General features: G+C 34.0%; 2 protein-coding genes and 2 long non-coding RNA genes across 6 annotated transcripts in view; 2 read left to right on the top strand and 2 right to left on the bottom strand.

Annotated features, from left to right (window-relative positions):
* The window catches only part of Fife (regulating synaptic membrane exocytosis protein fife), a 128,648-nt gene extending 116,450 nt beyond the window's left edge, over positions 1-12,198 (top strand). For both annotated transcript variants that reach the window (XM_086911695.1, XM_086911694.1), the window contains 4 exons: positions 2,850-2,937; positions 3,462-3,544; positions 3,738-3,845; positions 4,480-12,198. In XM_086911695.1, coding sequence (XP_086767821.1) covers positions 2,850-2,937; positions 3,462-3,544; positions 3,738-3,845; positions 4,480-4,781 — 581 coding nt within the window. In that variant the 3' untranslated portion in view covers positions 4,782-12,198. The remainder of the gene's footprint in view (positions 1-2,849; positions 2,938-3,461; positions 3,545-3,737; positions 3,846-4,479) is intronic.
* Positions 12,199-13,053: 855 nt separating this feature from the next.
* Positions 13,054-14,445, bottom strand: LOC147657005 (uncharacterized). The gene is made up of 2 exons (XR_015293215.1): positions 14,384-14,445; positions 13,054-13,354 (listed from the first exon to the last, which is right to left on the bottom strand). It is a non-coding gene; the product is annotated as an uncharacterized LOC147657005 (long non-coding RNA).
* A 1,685-nt stretch (positions 14,446-16,130) lies between these two features.
* The window catches only part of LOC100869272 (putative G protein-coupled receptor No18), a 58,897-nt gene continuing 49,004 nt past the window's right edge, over positions 16,131-26,023 (bottom strand). The window contains exons 1-6 of one of the 2 annotated variants that reach the window (XM_086911693.1): positions 20,875-21,349; positions 20,578-20,690; positions 19,388-19,721; positions 17,677-17,872; positions 17,419-17,523; positions 16,131-17,094 (exon numbers count right to left, since the gene is read on the bottom strand). In XM_086911693.1, coding sequence (XP_086767819.1) covers positions 16,919-17,094; positions 17,419-17,523; positions 17,677-17,872; positions 19,388-19,721; positions 20,578-20,690; positions 20,875-20,943 — 993 coding nt within the window. In that variant the 5' untranslated portion in view covers positions 20,944-21,349 and the 3' untranslated portion in view covers positions 16,131-16,918. Of the gene's footprint in view, positions 17,095-17,418; positions 17,524-17,676; positions 17,873-19,387; positions 19,722-20,577; positions 20,691-20,874; positions 21,350-26,023 lie in introns of those variants that run through there. The other variant, XM_003695609.3, reaches the window with a different exon arrangement.
* On the top strand, positions 20,229-21,875 carry LOC147657004 (uncharacterized). Its single transcript, XR_015293214.1, has 2 exons — positions 20,229-20,676; positions 21,683-21,875. It is a non-coding gene; the product is annotated as an uncharacterized LOC147657004 (long non-coding RNA).

Genomic DNA, 26,023 nt, shown 5'->3' with positions numbered 1-26,023 from the left:
TCCGATTAAACACGGGAGCGTTATATTTTTACGTCCTTTACGTCTTTTCTTTTCTTCCCTTTCTCCATTATTTTCTTTCACTTCTTTGTTACTGCGATCGACGAGTAGATTCCACGATGGTCGGGTTGATTTTTCTTTTTTTTTTTTTTTTTTTCCTCTCTCTTCAAATATTTTACACTCGGAAAGGAAAGTTTGGAGATAATGCGTTTCCTTTGATCTTCTTCTTCTTTTTCTTCTTTCTTTTCTTTTTTTTTTTTTTTTTGGTGTCAAATCGTTGTTCCGATATTTTAAATATCGTCTCTTACAACGGGGAGGTGAGGATTACAAATTAAGAAAGTAACGAGAAGGGAACTATTGTGTTTTGCTCGAAACATTGTCCTAAATAATGTAAGTGTGTTATTATAACCAATAAGGTATCCTATGCTTAAGTTTAATAATTTCTCTCAACGTGTTTTTTCGTAGGATATATACATATATATATTGCGTAGCAATTTTTATCCTCTAACCTATCTTTTTACTGCTGATCCTTTATCCGCTCGCATCGATTTAACGCTTTATAGATTTTTTAAAGTGCTCGCTTAATATTGTATTACACATAGCGGTAGAGTATGTATAATCGCTAACCAATCGTTGCTACAATCGTGATCGTAGGTAAGGAAAATTTGAACTTTGGAATGTCGTTGAATGCACTTTGAGAATGCCAATTTTTTTTTCTTCCTTCTTTCTTTTTTTTTTTTTTTTAAAGAAAATATTTATATACAGATACTTCGAGTTTTTGTTAGGAGTTTTTCAGCGAAGAAAATTATTCGAACGAAACTCGTTAATCGAACGCTTACACGGCAAGAGATCTCATACGGGATAACAGCTATGCCTGACTAATGATCGACTTACGCTACTTTACGTTTCCACTTGGATTAATAATCCTAAACATTATGACACGTGATATTTGATAAACATAATCGATATTATTTATAAAACGTATAAAATGATATTCTGCGTAAAATGTACGATTTTTCCTCGATAATTCTTATATATATATATATTTTATGAAGAATATTATTCAAATAATGTCAATTATATTTATCGAATATCAACTTTGTTATAATGTTAGGATTATTAATACATATTATTTTCAGTGATGGGACAAGAGAAATTCCGGTTGTAAATTAAATTAAATGATCTTACCACATTTATCAAATATCTTATAGCTTTGATCATCGAACATGCCACAAATTGACCCATTAATTTCAACCCTGGCATATCTTCCAATACATTCCAACCGGGCTATCGGTATTTGTGCCAAACACGCTTGATGACAGATTTCTGACGTGTCTATCAGATATCCAGTTAAACCGTTTAATAAACATTGGCTGCTACGATAGATATTTTTACGTAATAATTTCTCAAAGTTCATTTAATGACGGTGGCAGTAACCTTAATCTGAAATCTCCCGAAGAGGAAAAAAAAAATTCAATCGGTCATCACCCTACAACGGAAAAGTATCAAGTTCCGTTACGATTAACGTTACTGAATACAGAATAACCAACTCTACAATTGTAATTGTACAACAATTGATATACCATCGAACTGAATTATTATGCACCTGACTCCACAAATGTAGAATCGGTAGGTCCAGTAGACGAAAGTAGTAGTAGTTAGTAGGTACGCCTTAATAGCAACAATTCTCGCAAATATACGTTGAAGAAACTAGCTACAGTTGACCTGCTCCGTTCTTAACTAGCTGAGAGTTTTTGCAACACGTAGCTAAGAGAAAAAACCGTAAGTAGGCTTTAGTGTGACACTAAATATCTCTGAATTTATCGATCCTCTCTTTATATATCTTATTATATATCTTCTTCTTGTTCTCTTCTTCGATTATGTACGATTAATTGCAAGAATTTTTTTTTTTTTTTTTGTATTACACAGTTTTCTTTCTATACAATTATTTATATATATATATATATATATATACATATAGAAAGCAAGTTTTTACTACTAGTATTATCAGTAGTTTACTCTAGTTATAATATTTTTACATTGACATTATTATTAGTAGATGTGGAAATAAACAAGTTTACAATCATCTACCCTGCACACCACTCATTCACAATTAATACTCAACTTTTAGAATATTTTTCAATTCTCCCCGGATTCTCTTCTCATTTAAACATATGTAATAACGTTTTTCTTTTTCTTAAGGATTACAGATAATACTCGAGTAACATCGGAAACGATCGATTAACGCACACTACAAGCGATTCTAACAGATCCTCAACTTTTTCGAGATTATTTATTTCGATACAAACTAACTAAAACTCTGCTATAAATAAATAAATATATATATATATATATCTACTCGACGACTAGAATATATAAATCATCTCGAACAAACAAATAATCTCCACCCTCGATTCCATCTCTTACTCCACATATCACAAACATGACGTGAATTCAGAACAGAATCGCCAGAAGACACTTGACATAAGTTGAGAGCTTCGTTGATTGCGTAAAGTTGCTTTTGTTCGAAAAGTATGTGGGTTCTCCCCCCCCCCCAAAAAAAAGAGTAGTGGAAAGCAAGATTCGGTATGCGTGAAAAAAAAAAAAAAAAAAAAAATTAAATTTCGACCCGTCCCCCAATCTACGACGAGGAAAGAGGGTACTGGTCGACGACTCGTTCCCCATTTTTTTGGAAGAGATACGAGGTAAAAGAGAGAAATCAGAGCCGTTACTTTGAGAGGAGAGAGTAACGGAAGAGAGTAAATCGCACTCGGCGCGCGTAGATTGGTGGGCGGGTGGTAATCGCGTAATGCACATGTCACAGAAAGGAAATATTTTTCTCTAACTCGCAGGGCGGGGTGAGCGCAAAGACAGCGTCATGAATATTCCGGAGAGGTTTTACGATCGCAACAGTGAATCGGACGAGGAAGAAAAGTGGAGGTAAGTTGGAACGAGAACTACAAAGGGATAAAAAAAAAAAAATCATAAGCTTGATTCGAGTAAAATTGTTTCTCCATCGTGAGGGAGAGAGAAAAAAAAAAGAGAAAAGTTGTTGAGATTATTTTTTATTCCTTTGGACGCGATATGCGAGATTCTTTTTTTTTTTTTTTTTTCTTAGTTAAAGTTTATCTTTCATGTAAGAAATAACGGAAAAGAAGAAATGGAAATCGCCAAGTTTAATCAAAGTTGAAGCAAGCTCGATATATTCCGATATTCTTTTTTTTTTTTTTTCATAATAGTTTGAAAATTAATCCCCGTTCCTGTATCGTTTATCCTTGGCAGATATTATTTAAACTTTGTTTCCTCTAAAAAAAAAAAAAAAAGAAAAAAGAAAAACGAAGAATAAACGTAAAGTAAGCTAATCTATTTTAGTTTTTTCCTTTTCCCAAAGTTTATCGTATCGTGTAGAGAGCGTCGTCTTTCCGCGTTGATATATTAAATGATACGTTCTCTCTGAATTTTAGTCAGCCAACGAGAAATGAAAATGGCGTTAACGCGAAGCTGGGTCGCGGACAGGTGCCACCAAAGGGATTCAAGATAACAGCTGGTAAAGAATCTCGCAATTTATCTTATTAATAATCGTTTCGAATCAATTTCGATTCCAATCTCGAAACCGATTCTTCTCCTCTCTCTATCTATCTATCTCTTTCTGTCTCCGTTTCCCATTATAATTGATCAAATCCCAAGAAGAAGAAAGAAAATTTCAAGTGAAATTTGCGTGAATTTTTCACGGATTTCAGGAGGTCAAAGTGGCGAGGTGAAACTGGGTCTCTGCCTGAGCAAAGGAACGCTTGAAGTCGAAGTTATATGCGCTCGAGACATTTGTCCCGGTGAAAAAGAAGAGCCAGGTAACTTTCTTTTTTCTCTCTTCTTTCCATCATTAAAATTGTCGATTCTTTCTTAACCCTTTCCCTACTACGGGCGAAATATACCCGTTATCGAGTAGCATGGAAACGTAGCATCGATATTTTCATCATCAATTCTTTTTTTCCAATAAACACCGTCCAAGCAACTCGAATTGTTGCAAACGCGGCCGCTTCACGATCTTTCTCGAGCACATTTTTGATGCATATGGCGGAGAAGTCGCCCGTAGCGAAAGGGTTAATGACGACGAGACGCGAATACACTGACGTTTCAAGACGAGACGAGTCAGGAAGCATAAAGAAACACGGTCGCGTTGCTGTTCGATAAGGTAAAGTTGAAGATCAATTTATAGAGGTTCCTTTGAACGATATATTCACTGATGTCGCTCGTCGTTTTCGACGATGACAATTTACCACGGTTTTTCCACGAGTCTTGATAAAAATCGCATCAACGCTTGCTTCCGATAGAAAGCAACGATTTTTCGTTACGAGATATTTCTAATATTTTTTTTTTTTTTTTTTTTTACTATGAAAATTACAAGTCTACTATGAAAAAGCAACGAAGCGCTGTTAGAAGAGTACCAAACGATTCGTTTTCTCAAAAATCCCTGCTTCGCAGACACATACGTGAAAACGTATCTCCGAGACGGCGACAGATGGCTGCAAAAGCGGAAAACGCGGGTGGTGCGACACTCGAGGAACCCGCAATACCGTCAGACCATCAAGTACAGCAGCTGCGACGCCCTTGGAAGAAATCTACTGGTGATGCTGTGGGAGAAGAAGCAGGCGTTCGAGAGCAACCAAGGGCTAGGCGGGGCCGAGGTGAGCCTCGACCTTCTTCCACTGGCGCAGCTGACCGTCGATTGGTATCCCTTGTTCCCGATTCACACCCTCGGCACCCATACCGCGGACTCCCCATGATGGCTGAGGGAAAAATGGGCCCTCGAGGCGGGGGAACTCGATCTGAGGCTGAGCCTCCTTCTCAAGGACGAGAACGAGTCTGTCGTGAAAATTATCTCCTGATCGAGTCCAATCTTCCACTCGTCGCTTCTTCCCTTTCCTTTCTTCCATTTATTCCACCAACGCATCTCTTTTCTTTTCCCAGTATTTTAGAATCGATTGATCGCACAATGTCCACGATTCGTCCATCCATCGATAATTTTGAAAGAAGAAAAATGAGACGAATTCAATATTTTCACGAGACGATCAAATTACTCGTCGTTGGACGGATGATTCGTCATTCCCGAGCTCCCAATTTTTCCCCCCCTTCGCTTTTGTTTCCTCACTTTTAAAAATCACGCTCTCGTACAGTTGATTTTAAACTCGGTCCCTTCCTTCTACGGAAAAGAAAGAAAAAAGAAATCGAAGAGCAGATCGATATCCAATATCGAATCTCTCCACACAGACCAGCAATTTTCCCCGAATTCGTTCCCGAATATCCTCCAAGGTTCTAGCAATAAGGACGTACCTGTGCAGATCTATCTATCTCCACGAAGAAGCGAACAAGAAATTACGAGAGAGAGAGAGAGAGAGAGAGAGATTCTATTTTTTTCATGAATTATTAAAAGCAACAAAGGAGGCAACAAAAGAGGGAGAGGAAGGAAGATACCACGTCTTGATTAGAGAGGGTCCATTTTTCTCATTAATTAAGGAACGACAGTGTCGAACGAGAGGCGATCGACATCTGTCACGGAAAACGCGCGTGCTCTGGTTGATCCAGATTTGCGATTCGATCGGGTCTCGTGGATAACGTACGAACCGAATACGGTGAAATAAATATATACATACATATATATATATATATACACACGCGCGCGCGCGCGCACGTGCGTGTTCACCACGTGAACATGCGGTTAAGTACTTTCTCTTCGTCGAGGAACCGTCTCGATCGATACCGATTCACTCGAAATAAGATCAAAAATGAGTTTCGAAAAAACTCGTGATCGAATAAGAAAGAAGGACAGGAAAAACGTGAGAAAGAAAAGAAGTGAATGGACGAGACCGAGACGATTCCTTGGACGAATTATTTAACGGTTCAGACAATCGTTTTAATCGGCTCGCTGGTCGAGCCGAGCACGATGAGCGATCGGTAAATGGTTACCAGGAACAACTTTACGGGCGACATGAATGGCAATTGGGGGGGGAAAAAAAGAAAAAAGAAAAAAAAAAGAAAAAAGAAAGGGAGGAAAAAAAAAGAAAAAAATAACAAACAACTTTGGTGTTTAGAAGTACACGCAATTTTTGTAGCTCGTAGACTGACAACAAACAGAGATTCCTTTACACTCGCAAATTTAACAATCGTGTAACAATGGTATCCGGAACGGAAAGGAGATGAAAAACGATCGAGAGGGCCGCTCGAAGAAAAATTCTCGCCACTTTCGTGTTCCCCTCCATCCCAGAGGAGAACCCCGTAAAATGCGTCGATATCCCGTAAAATTATCCAATTTACACACTCGTGGAAATTTTGAAATTCGATTGATGTTCGATCGATAGCGGCCCTTCGACGCGTTAAACGCTCGAACGTTTCGTTCTTTCGCTCGTACACAATCGCGAGGAGTAAATCGTACGATGAAAACAAGGATACGATCTGAAGGCAATTCTCGAGAGATGTCGTTGAAAATTGAAAAATTGGGAAGCGAAAGGATGGAAACGCGAAGCGACACAGTATGGACGGCAATTCGTCCAAAAGTATTGCGCTTACCCCGCCCGAGTTAGAGCAGAACAGAAAAATTATACTATATATAAATATAAATATATACATATATATATATATACATACACATATACATACATATATCAAATATAAATGATTCGATACATACGTATGAGAAAAAATGACGCGCGTGACGAAAGCATTATAAAGTTGCGTTCGCGGTACGAGATACTTTTACGAGATAATTCTAGCACGGAGTAATCAAAGAAAACCAAGAAAAAAAGAAAAAAAAAAAAAAAACGTGTATCGATGGTTAATAATAGAAATCGACGATTTCGCTTCGACCAAGCCCCGAAACAAACGGATCTAGCCTTTATCGTTGAAATCGAACGTTGAATAAAGAAAAAGAAAAGATCGAATCTCTCGAAAATTATTCCTTTCGAAGGAAAGATTTTAACTTTTCGAACGTTTCTTCGAAAGATAAAATATTCATCCTTTTATATTTCCTTTCTTCTTTTTTTTTTTTTAATTCGTTCGAGTAAAAGTTTTTCGGAACGATAAACGACAAAAAGTTTACCACGGACCACTCGACAAACATGTACGCGCGCGATAAAGGTTAGAGAATCCGTTTACCAACGCGTCATTGTTACGTTTCGGACGATGACCTTCTCCCAGCGATAAATGGAGAGTCGTATCGGGAAGAGAGAAAAGCAAGGGATCATCTCTTGGTCCAAACTTGGCTATCCGGTTTCTATCGATCGCTTCCGAAATCCTTCGATTCTTTCCCATCTCGAAAAATCTATCTCGAAAAATCTACCGATTTTCGTCTCGAGAACTCGACTTGTAACGTCTTTCAACGACTTGATCGTCGTTTCTTTTGCAAAGAAAAAAAAAAAAAAAAGAAAAAAAAACGAATGAACATTGACGAAGGAAAGAGAAAGAAAGACACGAGCAGATTGTTGACGACACAAGAAAAAAAAAAAAAAATCTGATCGGCCTACAAACATATCCTAAACCTGTTTCTTTAAGGGTGCATCAGGCACGAGGACAGTTTCGACGATACTCTGCCTCCTCGAACGTGTCCTCGTCCGATGTTTTAAATCGCACGGACAATCCTTGTTGTGAACGAATGCAATCATGTGTAAACCTGTAGACGAAAGGTTTCCTTCCTTTCTAAAAACGGCTAAGCACACGCGTTTTCTACACGTATCTCGACGATGCGAACCTCTCGCGTCAATTATCGACCGCCATCGTATCGGTTGTCACGTATTTTTGTCCCCATATTTTGCTCTTTCCTTACTTTCTTTCTTTCTTTTCTTTTCGTGGCAACGCTTGCACTCGTCGTAGTGATTCTTTTCGAACGAAGCTATTCTCGAGAAAAATTCGAAAAATTTTGGCCAGAAATTCGATACCTTTTTTTTTTTTAATCCTCTGAAAGCTTCGAAACTCTCGTAGAAATTATGGATAGATCGCGCGATCTTGTTTCGTTCCAAACCCGCTATTCTCTCGTCGAGGAATTACTCGCGATAATCATTTTAAAACCTCTGAAAAAACGACGAAACCGAGAATTGTAAACGGGGAGGAGAAGGAACTGCTCCCCTCCCTCCCCTACACCGTCGTCACTTTTTTCTACGAAAAAAAAAAAAAAAAAAAAAAAAAAAAAAAAAAAAAAAACAAGATTCAACAGCCTTCCGATGTCGAGTACGAATCGAGTCTGCCTAACTTTGTGACTACTATAAATACTACTACATACATAAATACTATATATATATATATATATACACACACACACATATAACATAGGTATTTGAATATAAAAGAAATCTATATATATATATATATACACATACATATACATATTATATATATATATACATACATACATACATACGAGGATAAGAAATGCATATACATATATCGAAATTGACAATCGAGAGATCCACAACTGTGTTGTGCGAGTACTTTTAGCGGATATCCCCCCGTAATTTTACGTAATTGTAAATTACGATGACGATCACGTGTAAAGTGATCGTGGATAGGCAATGCGCGTCATCGATATAATTGTAAATGTATGTACCTGCGACCACGTACGTCAAACAATCGATCCCGCAGGACAACGCAAGGGTAGCGATGCATCTCGAGAAACGGTTATGAGAATTTGCGAACGTCCCGTTCTTGGGGGGGGGGAGAATTACGGTTAAGAAAAAAGAAAAGAGAGAAAAAAAAAAAAAATTAGGGATTACATCCAAGCAACAACCTCTTCCCGTACATATCGGTGTTGTATGTACTCGTTCTAACTCGTTCTAAGTGTCGAAAAAGACAATCTCGTCTCGAGTCCATTGCGGCCGCTGCGCATCGAGAGCAAAAAAAAAAAAAAAGAAAAAGGAGATCAAGAGATTAATGATAACGCGACTGATCACTGTGATCGATTATTAACGAGAATTAAGGTGAAGAAGAAGAAGAAGAAGAAGAAGAAAAAAAGAGAATTCTAATTTGCTTTCGATTAGAAATATACACACGGCTGAATTTAACGTAGACACGAGATGTAGAGTTAGATTAGTGGCCTGTCGCTGTGCATTTCTATCTACGTCCCCTCTCCGAGTATAACTTTATATAACGATCTATAAGATATTTAACTCTAACAAATAGGCGAGGTTTCTAGATTCTTAAAAACTTAAAACTTGTTATTACATTGTCAACATTTTAGAGAGTATATTGATCGAAAACGAGGTAGAGTGCCACGAGAGTAGAATAATCGTGAATAAGAGCCGAGAATTTTCAAATTCTTTTTCTAAATAACTTTAATCTTAGAGGAAAAACTGTTAGATAGAACGACAGTGTTTCGAGTGTCGAATGACAATTCAACGCAACTTCCGCTTCCGTTCACCTTCCTCGACGAACTTCGAACGATAAACTCGCACAGTTCCCTTTGGCATAGTTTCGTACAAACTTGTATAAGTAATATGCTCAATTACGGCCTAAATCGTGGAAAGAAAAAAAAATAGAAAAAAGAATAAAAAAAAAAAAAAATAAAAGGCGAGCGAGCGTGAAAAATATTTAAATATTTTGGACGAGTGTGTTTGATCGATGAATATCGCCATCTTCATTAGCCGCGAGTCCCAGCTAATGAAAATCGGTCGATCGCTCGCTTGAAGTGTAATATAATCAACGCTTTGAATGTCGAGTGAATAAAAAAAAATCTGAAAGCTGGTGTTTAGCGGGGTTAGAAAACACTTGATTGCCAAAGGATGACAATAATCATCCAACACGTAGCGACGATGTTAGTCGTTGAGATCTTACATCATCTTGAGGCGTACACTTCTGCGCGTCTGAAATAAAACTTTCGTACGATCGAAAGTTTATCCGATTCTTGCATGGCTCTACGATCCTCCATACACACCCCATTTTTCGAAAATTAAATTCTTAAATAATACACGGATCAAACTTCTCCCAGAATTTGTTCGAGACAAGAATTTGTGAAAGTTGTGAAACATCTTGGACTTAACTTTCCGATATCTTTCAAATCTTATCGTAAGCTATGCGAGAAGGATTTCACGCTTCTACTATCGTTTTCTCGAATATTACCTCTTCAACTTTTCCTAAGAAGCAATGCTTTTCTAAAATATTTCTGATATACTGTTAAGAGCGGGGAAATTGTCACGATATGAGAGAATTCGTGAAATTTCGCGCAAAAAACTATGGAGAGAGTGTGCGTATGTGTGAAAGAGAGAGATAGAGAAAGAAAGAAAGAGCGTTTCAAGGGTCACTTGTATTTCCGCTTACCTTCTCGCGTGCTCATCTTTCTACTTGAAAATTCATTATACTATTTGGAAAGTGTTCCATTGCAATTGAGGATTAGAAAGTTCGTGATAGACACGCTGGGTGAGGCATCTTGTGTAAGAGGTAGTTTAAGCGTAAATTAGATGGTGTATCGTTCTATACAGAAAAATTTCATGTGATGTCCTTACGTGTTAAGTGTTGATTGTCGCGCACTGATGTGGATTAGAATCACGGTGTGCGGTAGAACTTACGGGTTAATCGAGATCAAGATAAATCTTAGATCGATTATGTTCGATTATAGTTTATTCTGTGGCGATAGTACGTGTCAAGTAAGTCAAGTAAAATCGTAATAGAAGCCCGTACGGAAGCGTCTTCGCGTCGTGAGTTCAATATCTTTTTTTCCACGACAAGCGATCATCGACGAAACAAACGATATTTCACTCTGCTCTTTCCCCTCCCCCCTACTCCACAACTTTCTTCCTCTTTTCCTCCATCTATCGTTTCTCGACGTGAAAACGCTTCTTTTAGCGCTCTCAAAAGATCAATCGAATCCTCAAACTTTAATCGATCGAATACATCCAGGCGACGGAAGAACACGTTCGGAAAGGAAAATAGGGGAAACGGCGAGAAATCTCTTTCATCTCTTCCTTGCATTATAATACGCGCCAATCTTTTTCTACCTACGTTTTCTACGGCGTAGAAATGGATTTTTCCGTTCCAACGACATCCGGATAAAAAGAAAAAGAAAATGATCGCGTGATGATCAAGCATCGTCCTTGCAAATTCTACTCGATTCGAAGAATCGTAGAATGTTTGCCTCTTATCGATATTCACGTGACGTGGGAATAGGACTTCTAGGACAGTGTGTTTCAACCTTTTCAGCCCTGGATCGTCCTCCCTTGATAGAGGGAGGAAAAAGTGAGGGAAGAGGTTTGGTTCGCGAGTACAAAGTCCGTGAGAAAGTGTGCACGAGTATGGCCGAGTCGATAATTAATAAATCGAATGTTGATGAAAGTATATGATATTATAATTTTATGGAAATATGAGAAACGAAATCGGATTCTTTCCGATTCCTTCCATGTTTTAAAGCGTGCGTAATTTTATCAAATGTTGCGGATGAAACTATAATTGCAGAGTTTATCGAGAAAAATAGTGATACAGAGAAATTTATAAATGTTGTCAAAGTGAACGAATTATAGGGAATCAGAGATTTAATACAGAGAGATACAGTAGTACACAATAAATCACAATAATGCACAATGATTCCTCGTTGGATTGGATCGTCGATTTATCCTTTCGTTTGTACAAACGAAAGAAAGTGAATAATATACGAATAAATCTATTATGAGAATTATGATTTCGTTGCGAAAGAAATAAATAATTGGTAAGAAAAGATTTTAAATGGATATTTAAAAACGATAAAACGTCGAAAAATTCAAATATTTACGGAATAACCAACGATATGTAATGCGGTTGGAAATCACTGTTCTAGGAATAAGAATGTAACAAAAGAAAAATGTAATAACGAAATGAAAAGAAAACGAAAGAAAAATTTCAATAATTTTTGATTAGGCTAAACGAATACGATTCAAAAAAAAAAAAAAAAAAAAATGTACTTTGTGGAAATTGTCGTGTAAAATGTCGTGTAAAACGTGTTTCAATGAGAGGGTGTTACGTCGCTGATAATTTATTATTGTGCGTAACACGATGACTGATTTTTTGTAGTATGTATGGGCGCAATTAAAATGCGTCATGCGAGTCTTTCGAATTTTTCGCCCATATTCCTCCTCTCGAGGAAACTTTGTGGATTTGTGTACCCCCACCCGTAACCCCAGCTGGCCTATTCCCTTAATAAGAAAGATGTATAAACGGATATTGTACAAATACAAATATGACAAAAACGAATTTCATTCGTTACTTTATATTGTCTTTTCCCGAAAAATCTATTTCTCTCTTGAATTTTTTCTTAAATTTTAAATTAGAAAAAAATTGAAATACGAAAAAATGAAATAATTTAGTTGTAATTCTTTGATATCGTATTTGTAACTAGATAAAGAAAATAAAATAGTGGAACGATGGAAATATAATAAAAATATTGAAATCAGTGCCATCTTTAGAGAGCCGCGAAAAGAAACGAAGAAAGAATAGGAGGTAATGAGAGAAGAATAAAATAAAAGTGGACTCTTAACGCCATCTTTTGACTACCAAAGATATCTCTTTAAAGAGGAATCTCTTTAAGGAAGAATAGAGAGTCAGCGTCATCTTGCGAATGCTTTCGAAAATTTATGTTTTTAGCACTCGATAGATGACGCTAGCAATCTATTCTTCTTTCATTATCATCTATCATATCTTTATTTTATGTATTTCATTTGAGGCACTCTGAAGATAAAGCTGATTTTAATATTTTTATTTATCTTTGTCTTACTAATTCTTTATTTATATTACATATCCTACTATAGAATATTTATATATACATATATGTATATATAATATGTATGTATTATATGTTATACATATATGTTATAAAAAGATCTACAAGACTTATTCATCATTTCATACATATTTCTTTATGCAAAAATTTATTTAAAATCAATGGCAAGAAAGAAAAAAACATACTAAGATTTATAGAAAAAGAAGGAAAATATTCTTTCTATAGTTTTTCATTCTACCACATCTTTTTTTCTGAATTTGTTTCAGAAAATAATACACAACATACCACGTTATTATTATTTTTTTGAAATACGAATTAATTATTATCAATTTTTCATAAATAAAAAATCTCACGTATAAGAAGAATATATATTTTTAAATTATTTTCTAAGCTAAAGTATTAATTGTAATGAATATAATATATATCCAATCACAATATAATATATATTCACAATTTATATTCGTTATAAAAGTATAAATAAACTTCGAAATAATGAAAAGCGATCGAATAAAAAATAAAATAAATACATACAGTACACAAGCAAAATATCAAAGTTCTCTTTGAAAAAGTATAATGGCGTCCATATTGAAACTTTTCCCGCCTTTGAAGTTGGACCAGTAATCAGGCAATCTGTACAAAAAAGAATAAAAATTTTCAAATAAATGTATAAAATTAATCGATCATATTAAAATAACTACAATAATTAACTACAAATTCCATCTTAGAATGTTATAATATAAATTAATTAAAACTATAACCGTTTTGCGTTTCTAACCGTCAATAACCGTCAAATAAATGAAAAATGAATTTAGCCCTCGAAAGATTATTAATTATAAATATAAACGTGTATCGATTAAATAGTAATATATGAATGATAAATAATACATAACTGTAAAAGGAAATATATATATATATATTATGCAAAAACAAATCACAAACAAATTACACACGTCACGGTAAAATGAAACTTCTAATTGCTACGAATATCGATAGCATGATGACGCGCTGCGTTACAATTTATTTCGATTATCGAATTAGAGAGAGGAGATGTACGACAATACAATAATAAATCGAAACATATCGAAATATGTCGAAACATGTCACGAAGGCGAATTCATGTTACAGTTTCTTAAAAATACTATATTATGAAAAAAATATTATTAATGTTGAACATAACATTGGATGAAAAAAAGAGAAAAATATATAAATAGATGTATTTAGAAAGGCAAAAAGAATTTAATTTGATAAAATAAAATTGACTTTATATGTTAAAAATATAGAATCTTATTCTAATGTTGATCTTTTTATTAAAAAAAATAGAAATTAAAATTATCAGCTAGGAATCGTAGTGTATGCATACTATAAATCATTTTTTCTTTGAGATTATTTCTATCGAAGGACAATTTGCCTAAATTATAATCATAAAACAAATCCATAAAAAAAACTATGTTAAGATGAAATAACAAATGAATTCAAATCTCAACTCAACGAAATACAAATTACCGGTAACCTCAATCAAATATATGATCGATGAAAAAAATATAAAGAAACTTAAAATATTCATTAATTTTGTTATAATAATAATAAATGAATTATTAAATAAATAAAATTTATAGTAATTATAAATTAAAATAGAAAAATGTGAACAAAATTACTTACTGCGTTGAATCGAAGCCGGTTACGGTCGCACGTCCTTTCGCGATGATTTTCCACAAGAGACTAAGGCCACACGCCACAGTTTAAATAATGGCTTTCTGTTTGACAACAAAAGTAAATCTACAATCGAAATGGAAAAATTATATAGTTATTACGTTAATATATTTTAATTATTTTAATTATTTATTCTAATTATATTATATTATGAACAAATTATTAATTTTATTTATATATTAAAAATTTATTAATTTAATAGTTAATTATTTGACTTCTACATATATATATTTTTATTAATTCACTTATTTATTAATTTATTTATAGATTATTTATCGATTTATTCATTATTATGTTTTGTAATTTATTTATTTACATTTTTTTGTATAATTTGATAGTTTGATATCGTTTTTTTTGAATAATAATTTACGTAAAATTATCATAAACAATTTAAAAAATTTTTTTAAATTTACGAAAAACGATACCAATTATTGGATATTGTGGAACAAGAAGATGATTATTCATCAAAAAGTTGTATATAAAAAATATAATAAAAATACATTATTAAATTTAATAATTTTTTTGTAAAAATTAAATTTAAAAATATTTCTTCAAAAGCATTTAACACATATAAGAATTAATTAGAACATGTAATATACATAGAAGCACACATAAAAATAATTTTCGTTGAGATTTTTAATCGATAAATTAAACAAAAATACAAAATAATTAATATGCATATGTAAAATAGAGCTTTTGATGCCATCTCTCGAGTATTTTTGCAATTTATTCTATCTTTACCACTCAACAGATGGCGACAGTAGTTTGATTTTTATGCTGTCTCTATCCTTTTCTTGTAATCTTTTCTCTTTATTTTCTGTGTTTCATTTGCGATACTGAAGATAACATTAATTTTAATATTTTCAATTATTCTATTTTTATCTTTCATTCACAATTTGCTCTTTTCTTCTGATTAACTTTATTGTATCATTGTCCAATTTATTAATTAACATAATCTCAACATTTTTAATTTGGTATTGTATAATAATTTTCTATAAATTTTTCTATAAATTTTAATCATTGTAACAATTAAAATTATTAATATCAGAATATTATATTCATTTTTTAAAATTAAAATTATGAATGGGGATACGAAATAATTACGAATAATTTAAAATAATTGGATACACGATTGTTTATAATTTTCACATTTTTTATTAACAAAATTTAAAAATTCTTTAAAATACAATGAAAGAAAAATGAAAAAAGAAAATTTTCTATAACATGATTGATCTATTATTATTTTCAAATTAAATAGTATTTCTTTCACAAGAAAATTTATATTTTTATTTTTTCTAGATAAATATAAAAAGCTTTCTTATATATAAAACTTATATATCATGATAAAATTTGCACAATTCAACTTCATTTTTATTATTAATAATTAATATAATTTTCTCGTATCAATATTTTCAATTGTAATTGAATAAAAATCTCCATTTGTTAAAATCATTCGATAAAATTTTTACATCTACATTTAATGCATTTTCTTTTATGTCATACACAAAGCAATGCACTTGGACACCGTTGGACTAACCAAGAACAAACAGCTTTTGTACAGAGAGAGAGGGCTAATTAATATCTCATTGAGCTAATTTACGACGATACAAGGCTACAAAGCCGGTGTCATATAATTAACATCTGAACATGAAGTCGAAAAATAAAAGGAGTGGGATTGAATGAAACAACTCAGTGGGACGTTATAAAATCCGTATACTTGCATACTTTCTACATTTACAGATATCTATGCGTCGATAAATACAAGACAAGATATACTGTAATATAAGGAAGACTATTTCCTACGATCGATTATTACTTATTGTTTCTTGGATTCTACGAATTTTATTTTACGTATGCCATTATAACCCCAATTGTAAACAAACTTCAAGTGTCGCCATTATTTAAATAAATAAATATTCCTTTTGTCTCCTTTTTTTTTTTATTCGATTTTACATTGTGCAGTCGTTGTGCGTGTATATGCACGATTGTTCGAGTAAAGTGCTTGAATTTTTGCGAATAAATGTATCATTCGGACGATGATGATTATTATTATATTCGGTTTCAATATTAAAATAGCAATTTCTCATTGTTTTGTATAAAAGGAGAATCGAATAAAGAAATAAAAAATAATTCTTTCCATTTAATCTATCTCTAAATTATATTCTATTAGATTCTGTTATATAAAAATTTCTATATTAATTATATTCGCAGTAGTACGTATTATTTTGCAATTTTGCAACGTTCGTCCTGGTACGATCTCCCGAATAATAAAGATATTCGCATTTTACATGCACCTATTATTTATCTGTTTCTTAAATTATTTAATTTGAAAAAATTCATTTAGTTTGAATGCGAGAATGTACGCTTCGTATAAATTAGGTGAATGTGATCGATGTGAATCGCGCTATTAAATAAATCACAGTGATCCTCGTTACGATCACGACCTAAGGGGTGATCGTATCAACGTTCGTTCTTCCCCTATCTTCACGTTCTCGTTGTGTCTTTCTTCCAATTAGCCGGTGCTGGTAATTTCCGATTGCTGGGATCCAAATTCGTTCTACTTTTGAAACATTTTCGACAGGTCAATCGCCAGAACGCAAGTCTAAAATCGGCCGAATAGAAGGCGTAGATGAATGGATTTATAGCTGAATTAATCCACCCTGAAATCGAACGAAACAATCATTGAATAATAACATATAACGTATAGAACATAATAACGAATTCGAATGGAGGAAGATATTTTCCATCGAGATGTTCTTCAATTTTCTTGCTCCAATAATCATTTAAATTAACAAAATTATCACCAGACAAGCGTAAGCCTTGCCAAATTGTAGCACTTTTCTTCTATACCTTCATTTCTTTTAATTAAATCATTTTCATATTCATGAATGCGTACAATTAACATTAAAAAATTGAGAATCATGATCGTTGAATTGCGATGCAAATTCAACAATTACGACTATTTAAAGCAGAATGATCGCTACCTAGCCAAGTTAACGCAGGCATCAAGATATCGGGTGGTTCGACAGGCACGAAAGGGGTGGCCAAATAGAGGATGAAGAATGGTAACCAACAGGCCACGAATCCACCTAGAAAAATTTTCAAATTAACATTTTATGAAATTACCAATAAAGTTATTTCGATAATTTGTATTCTAACCATTTATCATTTCGTCGAATAATCAACTATAAAAACTACTGGAATAAATGTTATTACGTTCAAAATGATCAATTCTGACCTACCTACGACCACCGCCAAAGTGCCAGCCGTTTTTGTCTCTCGAGCGACTCTGTTGATGCAACTCTGCTGATGGCTGCGAACGATTCCGGGCTTTTTGCTCGTGCTGGAAGGTTCTGCCTCGTCGGATGGCCTGTCGCACGTCACACTGTTGGTCACGCATTCCGTTCTTCGCGCCCTGATGCTCTTCGCGCGTTCGATCTGCGGCAAATTGGGCTTGAGTTCAAATCCTTTTCAAACAGGGTGCAAAAAGGGAGGGTGAATCTAGACGGAGCACGATAAAGTCCTTTTAATTCGAGAAGACATTTGTGGAAATATCGTGGAACTGGTTGTTATCGATCACGTCGCGTGTGTGACGCGAGCAAAATATTTCGAGTGTTATATAAAGAATTTTTGTAATTTTTGTAAGATACCGAGAAAGAATCCGAAGAAGAGAAAAATTTAGACATTCTCCCTCGAGTTTAATACGATTCCTCAAGGGGAATTTATTCGATGTCATCCTCTTTATGGGGGCGAGCGATATTCGTAGAAAAGACGTAATTATCCGGTTACTAACTAGTTCTTGGAGATAAATGTCTTGGTGATTATTCTGTTTTAAAAAAACATTAAATTACATTTTTATATATACAAAAGTACGAGGAACTTTAATGAGATTGTTAAAGTAAATATAATACGTAGTGTTTCAAGATACGATGTAAAAATCAAAATTCGATATGATTTTAACCAACATTGGGTATTTTCTTTAAAATTTCATGTAAATTAGGTATTATCGTTCGTTAAATATTGAACGATTCGTCAATTTTTTATCAAGTTTTTGTAAAAGTACGATAATAACGAGGCGCAAGATTTTGATGTCAGCGTCGAAAGCAATATCGAGCAAGTCTACGCTTCCATATTCATGAGTTTCGCATTACGTAGTGGAAATCTGTCGAACGGTGTCATCGTAACAGGTTTGTAAGCATTAGTATCAATAGATTCAAATTGCAAATCGATTTCTCATTTATACGCGCTCGTCAGTCTTCCAATGCAAATCTGCGTTTGATTCATCCGTGCAATCGCTAATTTCACGGTATTTTATTAATATTTTTCAAATCCAATACTTTATTTCACGATTTTTTTCTTCCATTTGCCGTCCCTTATAAACTAAATTCGAGCTTAACGCGTGATATTTTTATAATTATGAGAAACCATGCAGAAAAATTAGAACAATACCAGTAGAAGGATGTTTCGGATAAACGTGAATTTTCCAATCCGTATACTTTCAAAATTATACAATTTAGATATGTATACATGGATAAATTTGTCGACCAAGTCTTGGTGAAATGTGCAGTTTCATAGATATAAGATATAACATAACTTATTGAAAATTTTGACAACAAGTAAAATTCTAACCTAATCTAACCTATTCACAATTGCATTCTAGAAACTAGAACTAAAAATAAGAACAGTCTTCATGCACGAGTAAATTTAACGATTAAGAATATCCTTCTAGAGAATCGATAAATGTAAGCACACGAATAAAAAATTCACAAGAAGATAAAAATATAAATCGGAAGAATAATCTTTACCGCGTTGAAATTGTTTCGTATTTGAGAATAACATTCATCGTGTTTCAAATGCGATTACAAAGACTTGTACCTCGGAAAATACGAAGAAAAATGAAAGAATATTTTTTATGGAATCGAAACATATAGAATAAATATCTTTAATGCTTACCAAGACATTGCGCCGTGGTCGAACGTTTTCACTCTCGGTCGCTTCGAGATTTCTATGGCGGCTGGCGATCACGCAAGATATCCTCCCGTAAACGTAAAGCATCACCAGCATCGGTAGGAAAAACGAACCCATCGCGGAAAATATCACGTACGAGGAGTCCATGTTGTACGAGCATTTTTTAATGTCGCGATTTGTCGCGCGTGGAAAACATCCTAGCAAAGGTGGACTGGTGATGGCGCCGGCTAACACCCATACTGCGACGATCATTAGACCGGCCAATCTCTTGCTTCGTCGTCTTCGGCTGTATATCAACGGTTGAGTTACGGCTAGATACCTTGAACGAAAATTCATTTAGAAAGCACGTAAGACGTGATCAGAGGTGTAACTTTGAGATAAAAGTTGATAGGATAATAGTGTGAGGATAATTGAGGTTTTTTATCGTTTTGATTTTGAAAAATGAAAAAATTAAACGGGCTAAATTATGAAACGTTATCTCATCCATTTTATCCTTCTCTCTTCTCTAATGGATTATCGTTTTTTCAAACGTTTAAGTAGTTTCTTATGACAGATAGTTTTTAAAGATTCGATGAATTCGTTATTTCTAGAGCTTCGAATCAATGATAAAAAAAATTTATTTCATATTGAGAAATACTTGGGAAAAAATAGAATCTAATTAAAATGAATGTGTCATTTCGTCTTTCGTAATTTCAGTTGGAAATTTTGGGATAGTTGAAAGTTTGAATAGGTTTAATCGTTCGATTTAAGATGATAAAGTTTTAAAGTATGTTTCAAATAGTTCCGTTCGAACTGTAAATTTTAACGCGCCAGTTAACGCGCTAACAGTTATCGACTGTTGGAAAATACAGTTAACATTCGTTTCACGTTTTCACTCTTACTCATCTTATATTGGCTTCGAAATCGAGAACTTTTAATTTTTTTCAGCTACTAGACCGAAAACAGGTTTAAACACCGATCGATATAAATAGTACGTGCCTCTCTTCATAGAAAATTTCCTGTAAAGTTTAAACGATTTCGTTTCAACGCTAAAAGAAGATCAGGATTACTACTGTGTCTATTGGTATTCGAGCATAGGCGAAGCGTTTGCCCACTCTATTCCCGCACGGTAAAATTTGCCGCGGTAATCTCGTTTCGTTTCGACGTGCCTCGATTCGGTAATGCAACGTACTCACCTGTCTATGGATATGGCGCATAACGATAGTATGCTGGCAGTACAGAGAAGAATGTCGAGGGAGACCCACGAGTCGCAGAGCATCGGGCCCAACTCCCAGGTACCACCTGTGAGCTTCGTCAAATTCGTTTTATTAAACATCTTGCGCGAAAATTCACGATATCTTTTTTTCTTTAAATTTAATTCTTAAATAAATTAACGATGATGATACATATTTGGACAATTGATTTAATTATTGTTATACGGCACGAAAAAAAGAATTCGTGCAATCTGCATGTATAAAAATAGCATAGCATACCTGTTCGTATAAAAATAAGTAAAAGTTTGGACGTAAATAAGAAGAAATGTGTAATCCAACCTTTGGCATTAACGATCTATGTAAACATAACCTCAAAATCTAAATATTCAATTGAGATAAACGCAGACAATAAATTACACTAAAGTTTAGAGACAAAAAGACTAACTATCGTGCCATTGTTCTATTTTTAACTGTTGCTCTGCAATTACATTTTTACATTGTTAAAAGACACGTTTCATAATCATTCTTCACCTTTATTCGACTAAATGTATTCTCACGTTGTTTTTGAAACAGTCACGTTTTTTCACCAATTATAAATATTTTTCTCTACCTTATCTCATTCCGTTTCAAAACTAATTTCCACTGTATTCACGATCTATACTGACGATATTAGATACGTATCTATGCTTTCTATGGTATTCATCGGACAGACCTACCACGCACCTCATACCACTTAAAACGGTTAAACAGCCGCGAGCTGAACCCATTCGCCTGACGAGTACACACGCGAGCGTGCCAGACTTCGATCTCATTGTGACGTTGATTGCTTTCCGAGTTGTTCGCGGTAACCGTAATTGTTGCAAGAAATATACGAAGATAATTGATCAGGCGAAAATTTACATAAGATTCGGTCACGAAAATATTCGAGCCGAGCATCGTATCGCGTGTATTTTTCTGTTCAAAGAAATTTTTGATTCATCGTATTTCAAAGTTATCTAGAATTTCCGATTCTATCGAATATTTTATCTTGTTCCATGACGCGACTGGAGTGACCAATTTTATTATCTAACTTTTAAGTTTCTTCCAGCAATTTTCCACCCATGGGACGATTACAGATGCTGACCCGCATCACTGGTGAAACTACTTACTACATGGCCTTCAAACTATTTAATACGATCATGCATCTATAGAGTATTTTATTTATACTGTAAATTATTTTTGTTAATGTTGATGTATTAAAACAATATGAAAATTGGAATTAAATTAGAACTTTAAGAATTTTTGAATTAGCCATTTCTTTTCGAGAAATATCTAATTTTTATTATTTATTATAGACGTATCTCTCGAATTTCGACCATTAAAGTTTTCGATAAGGTGAAATGTGATACGGATGAAATTTACGTCGCTTTAATATCTCCCACACAGGTGTCGAGATACGATGCTGTTCAATTTGTCGGCAAATATAATTTGTAGTGTAATAATTTTTGAAATCGTAACTTCAATTTCTTCGCCGAAGCAACGTTATTATTTTTCTTTTCTGTTGGAATGCACACTACCCATTTCGAAAAACACATTTACAAAACCGTTGAAATAGACGATAAGAGAAACTAGGTGTTACGCTAGGTGGGTTATAAATCGAACGTTATATCTATTTTTATTCGTGAAATATACCGATATTTTGGTGAAAAAACTGGAACATACCGTTTTTATTATTATTTTTTTTTTTTCGATATCGGAAATAATTTACTTGTTCGTTATAACTGAGACGCCCTAGTCATTAGAATTATGCATCCGAGCAACGGGAATATAATAATACATGGAAATACGGGAATTTTTATGAGATGAAGATGCGAATATTTCCCTCAACCGTTTGAAATTTTTAAACCGACGAGTTTTAAACCGACATGTAATTGAACATTCCCCCTTAAGAATTTCTATGAATTTAACGATACGAAGATAGATAAAGAGGGAGACACTTTAATGATCTTCAAAGCTAATAATTTTCTCATATCCAAGAAAAAAAAAGGAACAAATTCCATGATGTTATATCGAGATTTGATTGTAGAAATGCGTTTGAATTGAAAAATCGTGCGACAAACCATGCTAACGATTAAAGCTCTAATTACGAGCGAAGAGGTTAAAGAGCTCCCTCTCGCAAACAATGTCAGCTGACCTGTGCAACTAGACGCGAGCGTATAGTTTCGTTAGCGTTGCAAATGATTCCGCGCGAGTGTCTCGGGGATATTGAAGTTTGTTTTCGTTCGTTTGCTGTGCTCGCGGCCTTCCATTTTAATCTGTAAATGGGTAGAGGAGAAAGCACCATCCAAGCCGATACAATTGGAGTTTACGGATAGGCGGGGGCGACCTAACCTCTTTCAAGATCGTTTCCATTTTCCATCTGATCGAGTTGGCTGGTATTACGCGAAATTTTGATCTCGCGTTGACGAAGGTAATCTTTAATCTTCCAACATCCACGTTATCTCGATATAAAAAAATTTTTTGAAAAAAAAGAAGAAAGAAACATTTTCTTCGCTATTATCGACGGTATATAAATCGTACGATTGTAAATATTACGATAGAATATCGTCTTGAAAGAAATATTTTCTTTCTTATTGTTAATAATCGTGAATCGTAAGATTGTAGATATTATATTCGTCTTGAAAAAAAAAATCTTTAATATTCAAAAAAAAAAGGATTGACAATGCGAGAACAATGTAAGATCGTGAATAGAGAATGTGTATTATGATGGATACTTTCATCTCGTCTCGACACAGAAAAAGATCTGTAACATTTGAAAAAGGATTTTCTCGTATTGCAAGTAGAGAATGAATGGATATTGTGTGTAAGAAAAGAGGATAAGGTAAGCGTTATAGAGAAAATATGATACTTTTAATTCCGTTCGATATCCCCGGCCACGAATTATTTTAGCCAACTTGTATGGAATTTATCGAAACAATTTGTCAATAGATAACGAAAAGTGAAGTTGAGCATCAGTGTGTCGTTGACAGAGATTAATGTCGAGCTGTTAAACACTCGTTTCCCTGTGTAAAATTTATCTTATTTCTGATTCGTTCGATATTGGTCGGAGAAAAAAATTTCATCATCCAGAAATTTTAACCGGAAAATTATTTGTTTTTTTTTTTTTTTCTTTTATTTTCCTGTACAAGTTAATCAATCTTCGTCGAGAGATTAAATATTTGTTACGTATTTTTTCCCAAGTTTTTTTTCAATTATTTTATTATACCGAGTTTGATAACAGTTAAGTGTTGTGACGATGATAATATTATTTCATAATCGTTGAATTGTTTTATATTTATAGTTTATCGAAACAGGATTGTCATTCACCTTAAAAACACTTTGAGATTAATGTTTTGTGTGTTGCATCATTATTCAGATCGTAGCACTTTTCATCTTGCCCACCTTTTGTAACACGTAACGCGACAAAAAGGCGAAAAAGAAAATATGAAACATCATTGTCCGCGTATCTTCTTTCTCTAAGGAACTTCTGTTAGTGTGTATTATGTACGTGACTTGGCTTTGGACTTGTGTTCCAAACCATTGTGCATCTTTTAATGCTTTATCCTATTACGAGATAGGAGATCATTTTTACAATGTCTCGAGATGATGGACTTTCAGATTTTCATTTTAAGAATGAAAAGACAAAGCGAAATGAAAATTTTCGTCTTTAAAAAAAACTCGATCGATTGATCTTATCCCGATATTATTCCTATTAAATTTTAATCGTAACGGTACAATTATACGCGATGCATTATTTACAAAAGATTTCGATCTCATTCAAGATTTAAAAATCCGAATAAAACATGTATAACTATAGAAATAAAAAGAATCTTTAGAAATACTATGTTCCTTTATATTCAAGTTCACTTTGAACGAGTAAAGTCAGCCTTTCAAGATTGAGATACAGTTCGCTTTTATTTCGATCTTCAACACAAAAGATTCGAGATGCGTTCATATGGAAAAAAAAAAAAAAAAAATGAAATTAGAAGAAAACTCGTTCATCGAACGAAATCAATAAATTATTAATCTACTGGATTTTTTATTCGATTTTCAAACTAAATGTTAATTATAAAATTATATCGATATAAAAGTTACGTTATTAACGATAATCTGTAACAAATCAACAGGCAAAATATCTCGCCTATATGATCCATTATGATATACTTTGGACGCAATATCTTGTAACGCAATGTCTTTCATACGAAATATCTTACAATGCAAAATCATTGGTGCAACGCTGTGTAATATCTCGCGATGCAATATAATTCACATGCCGCTGCTTCGAACGAGATATCTCGGTTACCTCTTTCTCGGTATTTGTAACTGAATTCACTCGCTCATCCTTTCTGACAATGATATTTTCAGATACATTTCACGAGTCTTGACATTGTTGCCGGTTTAATAAAAATCGCATTAAGAAAGATGTTGTAATCTTTTTCGATTGCCTTCTTCAACCGCGACCAATATTTCGTACGTCATATTTCTTCTGTACCATTAGCATTTTTTCTCGAGCGTGATTTATGATTTTATTGCTCTCAACTCGATCGTTGATGAGGATGAGAAAACAAGAACGATCATTTTTCATTATCTCTATTTTATAAGAGCCAATCTTCAACTTCTTTCTTTAAACCGAACTTTGATTAATTTAATCTTGACCGATTGAATTCCCTAACTTGCACGAGTTTCGGAGCGAAAAATCTTACGCCAAAGAAGAAATCAATCGTCGTCGGTGTCCATTAACGACAAACGAAATTCAGGAAACAATTCTTATATTCTCTCATTCCGATCGAGTTCCGTTAATCTCGTCCATCGATCCAGAGGATTTTCATTTAAAGATGAACTCTTTTCTACTATCATTTAAACACTTCCAACTGTAATAATCAGGCAAACTGTACAGAAGATTACGAATTGTACTCCTCCACCAACCGAGACCCGGTTAATTGCACGGAACGTTTTAATTTCGTTTGGCGAAAAGGGGCTAGGAATAAATTATTCGTTGGCCGGAAGAGGCCTCTCGTGACCGCGACGTTCGTTATTCTCATCGATATTTCCTTTTTTTTTCTTTCTTTCTTTTTTTTCCTCTCTCTCTCAGAACGAAACTTTCACCCAAACAACTCTTCAGGGTATCGCGTTAGTTTGCTTTACTCGAGTTACCAAAGCAACCATCTAGGGAAGACTCGATTGACACCGTGAATTCCATTGCTTCCTCTTTGAAACGAATTCACCGCGAAAATTAACCGCGGAATCGCCACGCTCTCTCGTATAATCGAAACGTTATAACAACGACACGATCGTTGAATATGTCGTTATATGTAAATACGAAAATAATGAATTTGATGGAGGATAATTCGATCAATCTTCTATCAACTTGGCGAGGCACCGTTTGCATTATGCATTCACGCGAACAGGC

Source organism: Apis florea, unplaced genomic scaffold, assembly GCF_048593485.1.
Source record: "Apis florea isolate Af1SG1 unplaced genomic scaffold, ASM4859348v1 contig_3367_pilon, whole genome shotgun sequence".
NCBI classification, from domain to species: Eukaryota; Metazoa; Arthropoda; class Insecta; order Hymenoptera; family Apidae; genus Apis; species Apis florea.
Note: the sequence above shows the minus strand (reverse complement) of the source record. Positions and strands in the feature narration are given on the sequence as shown.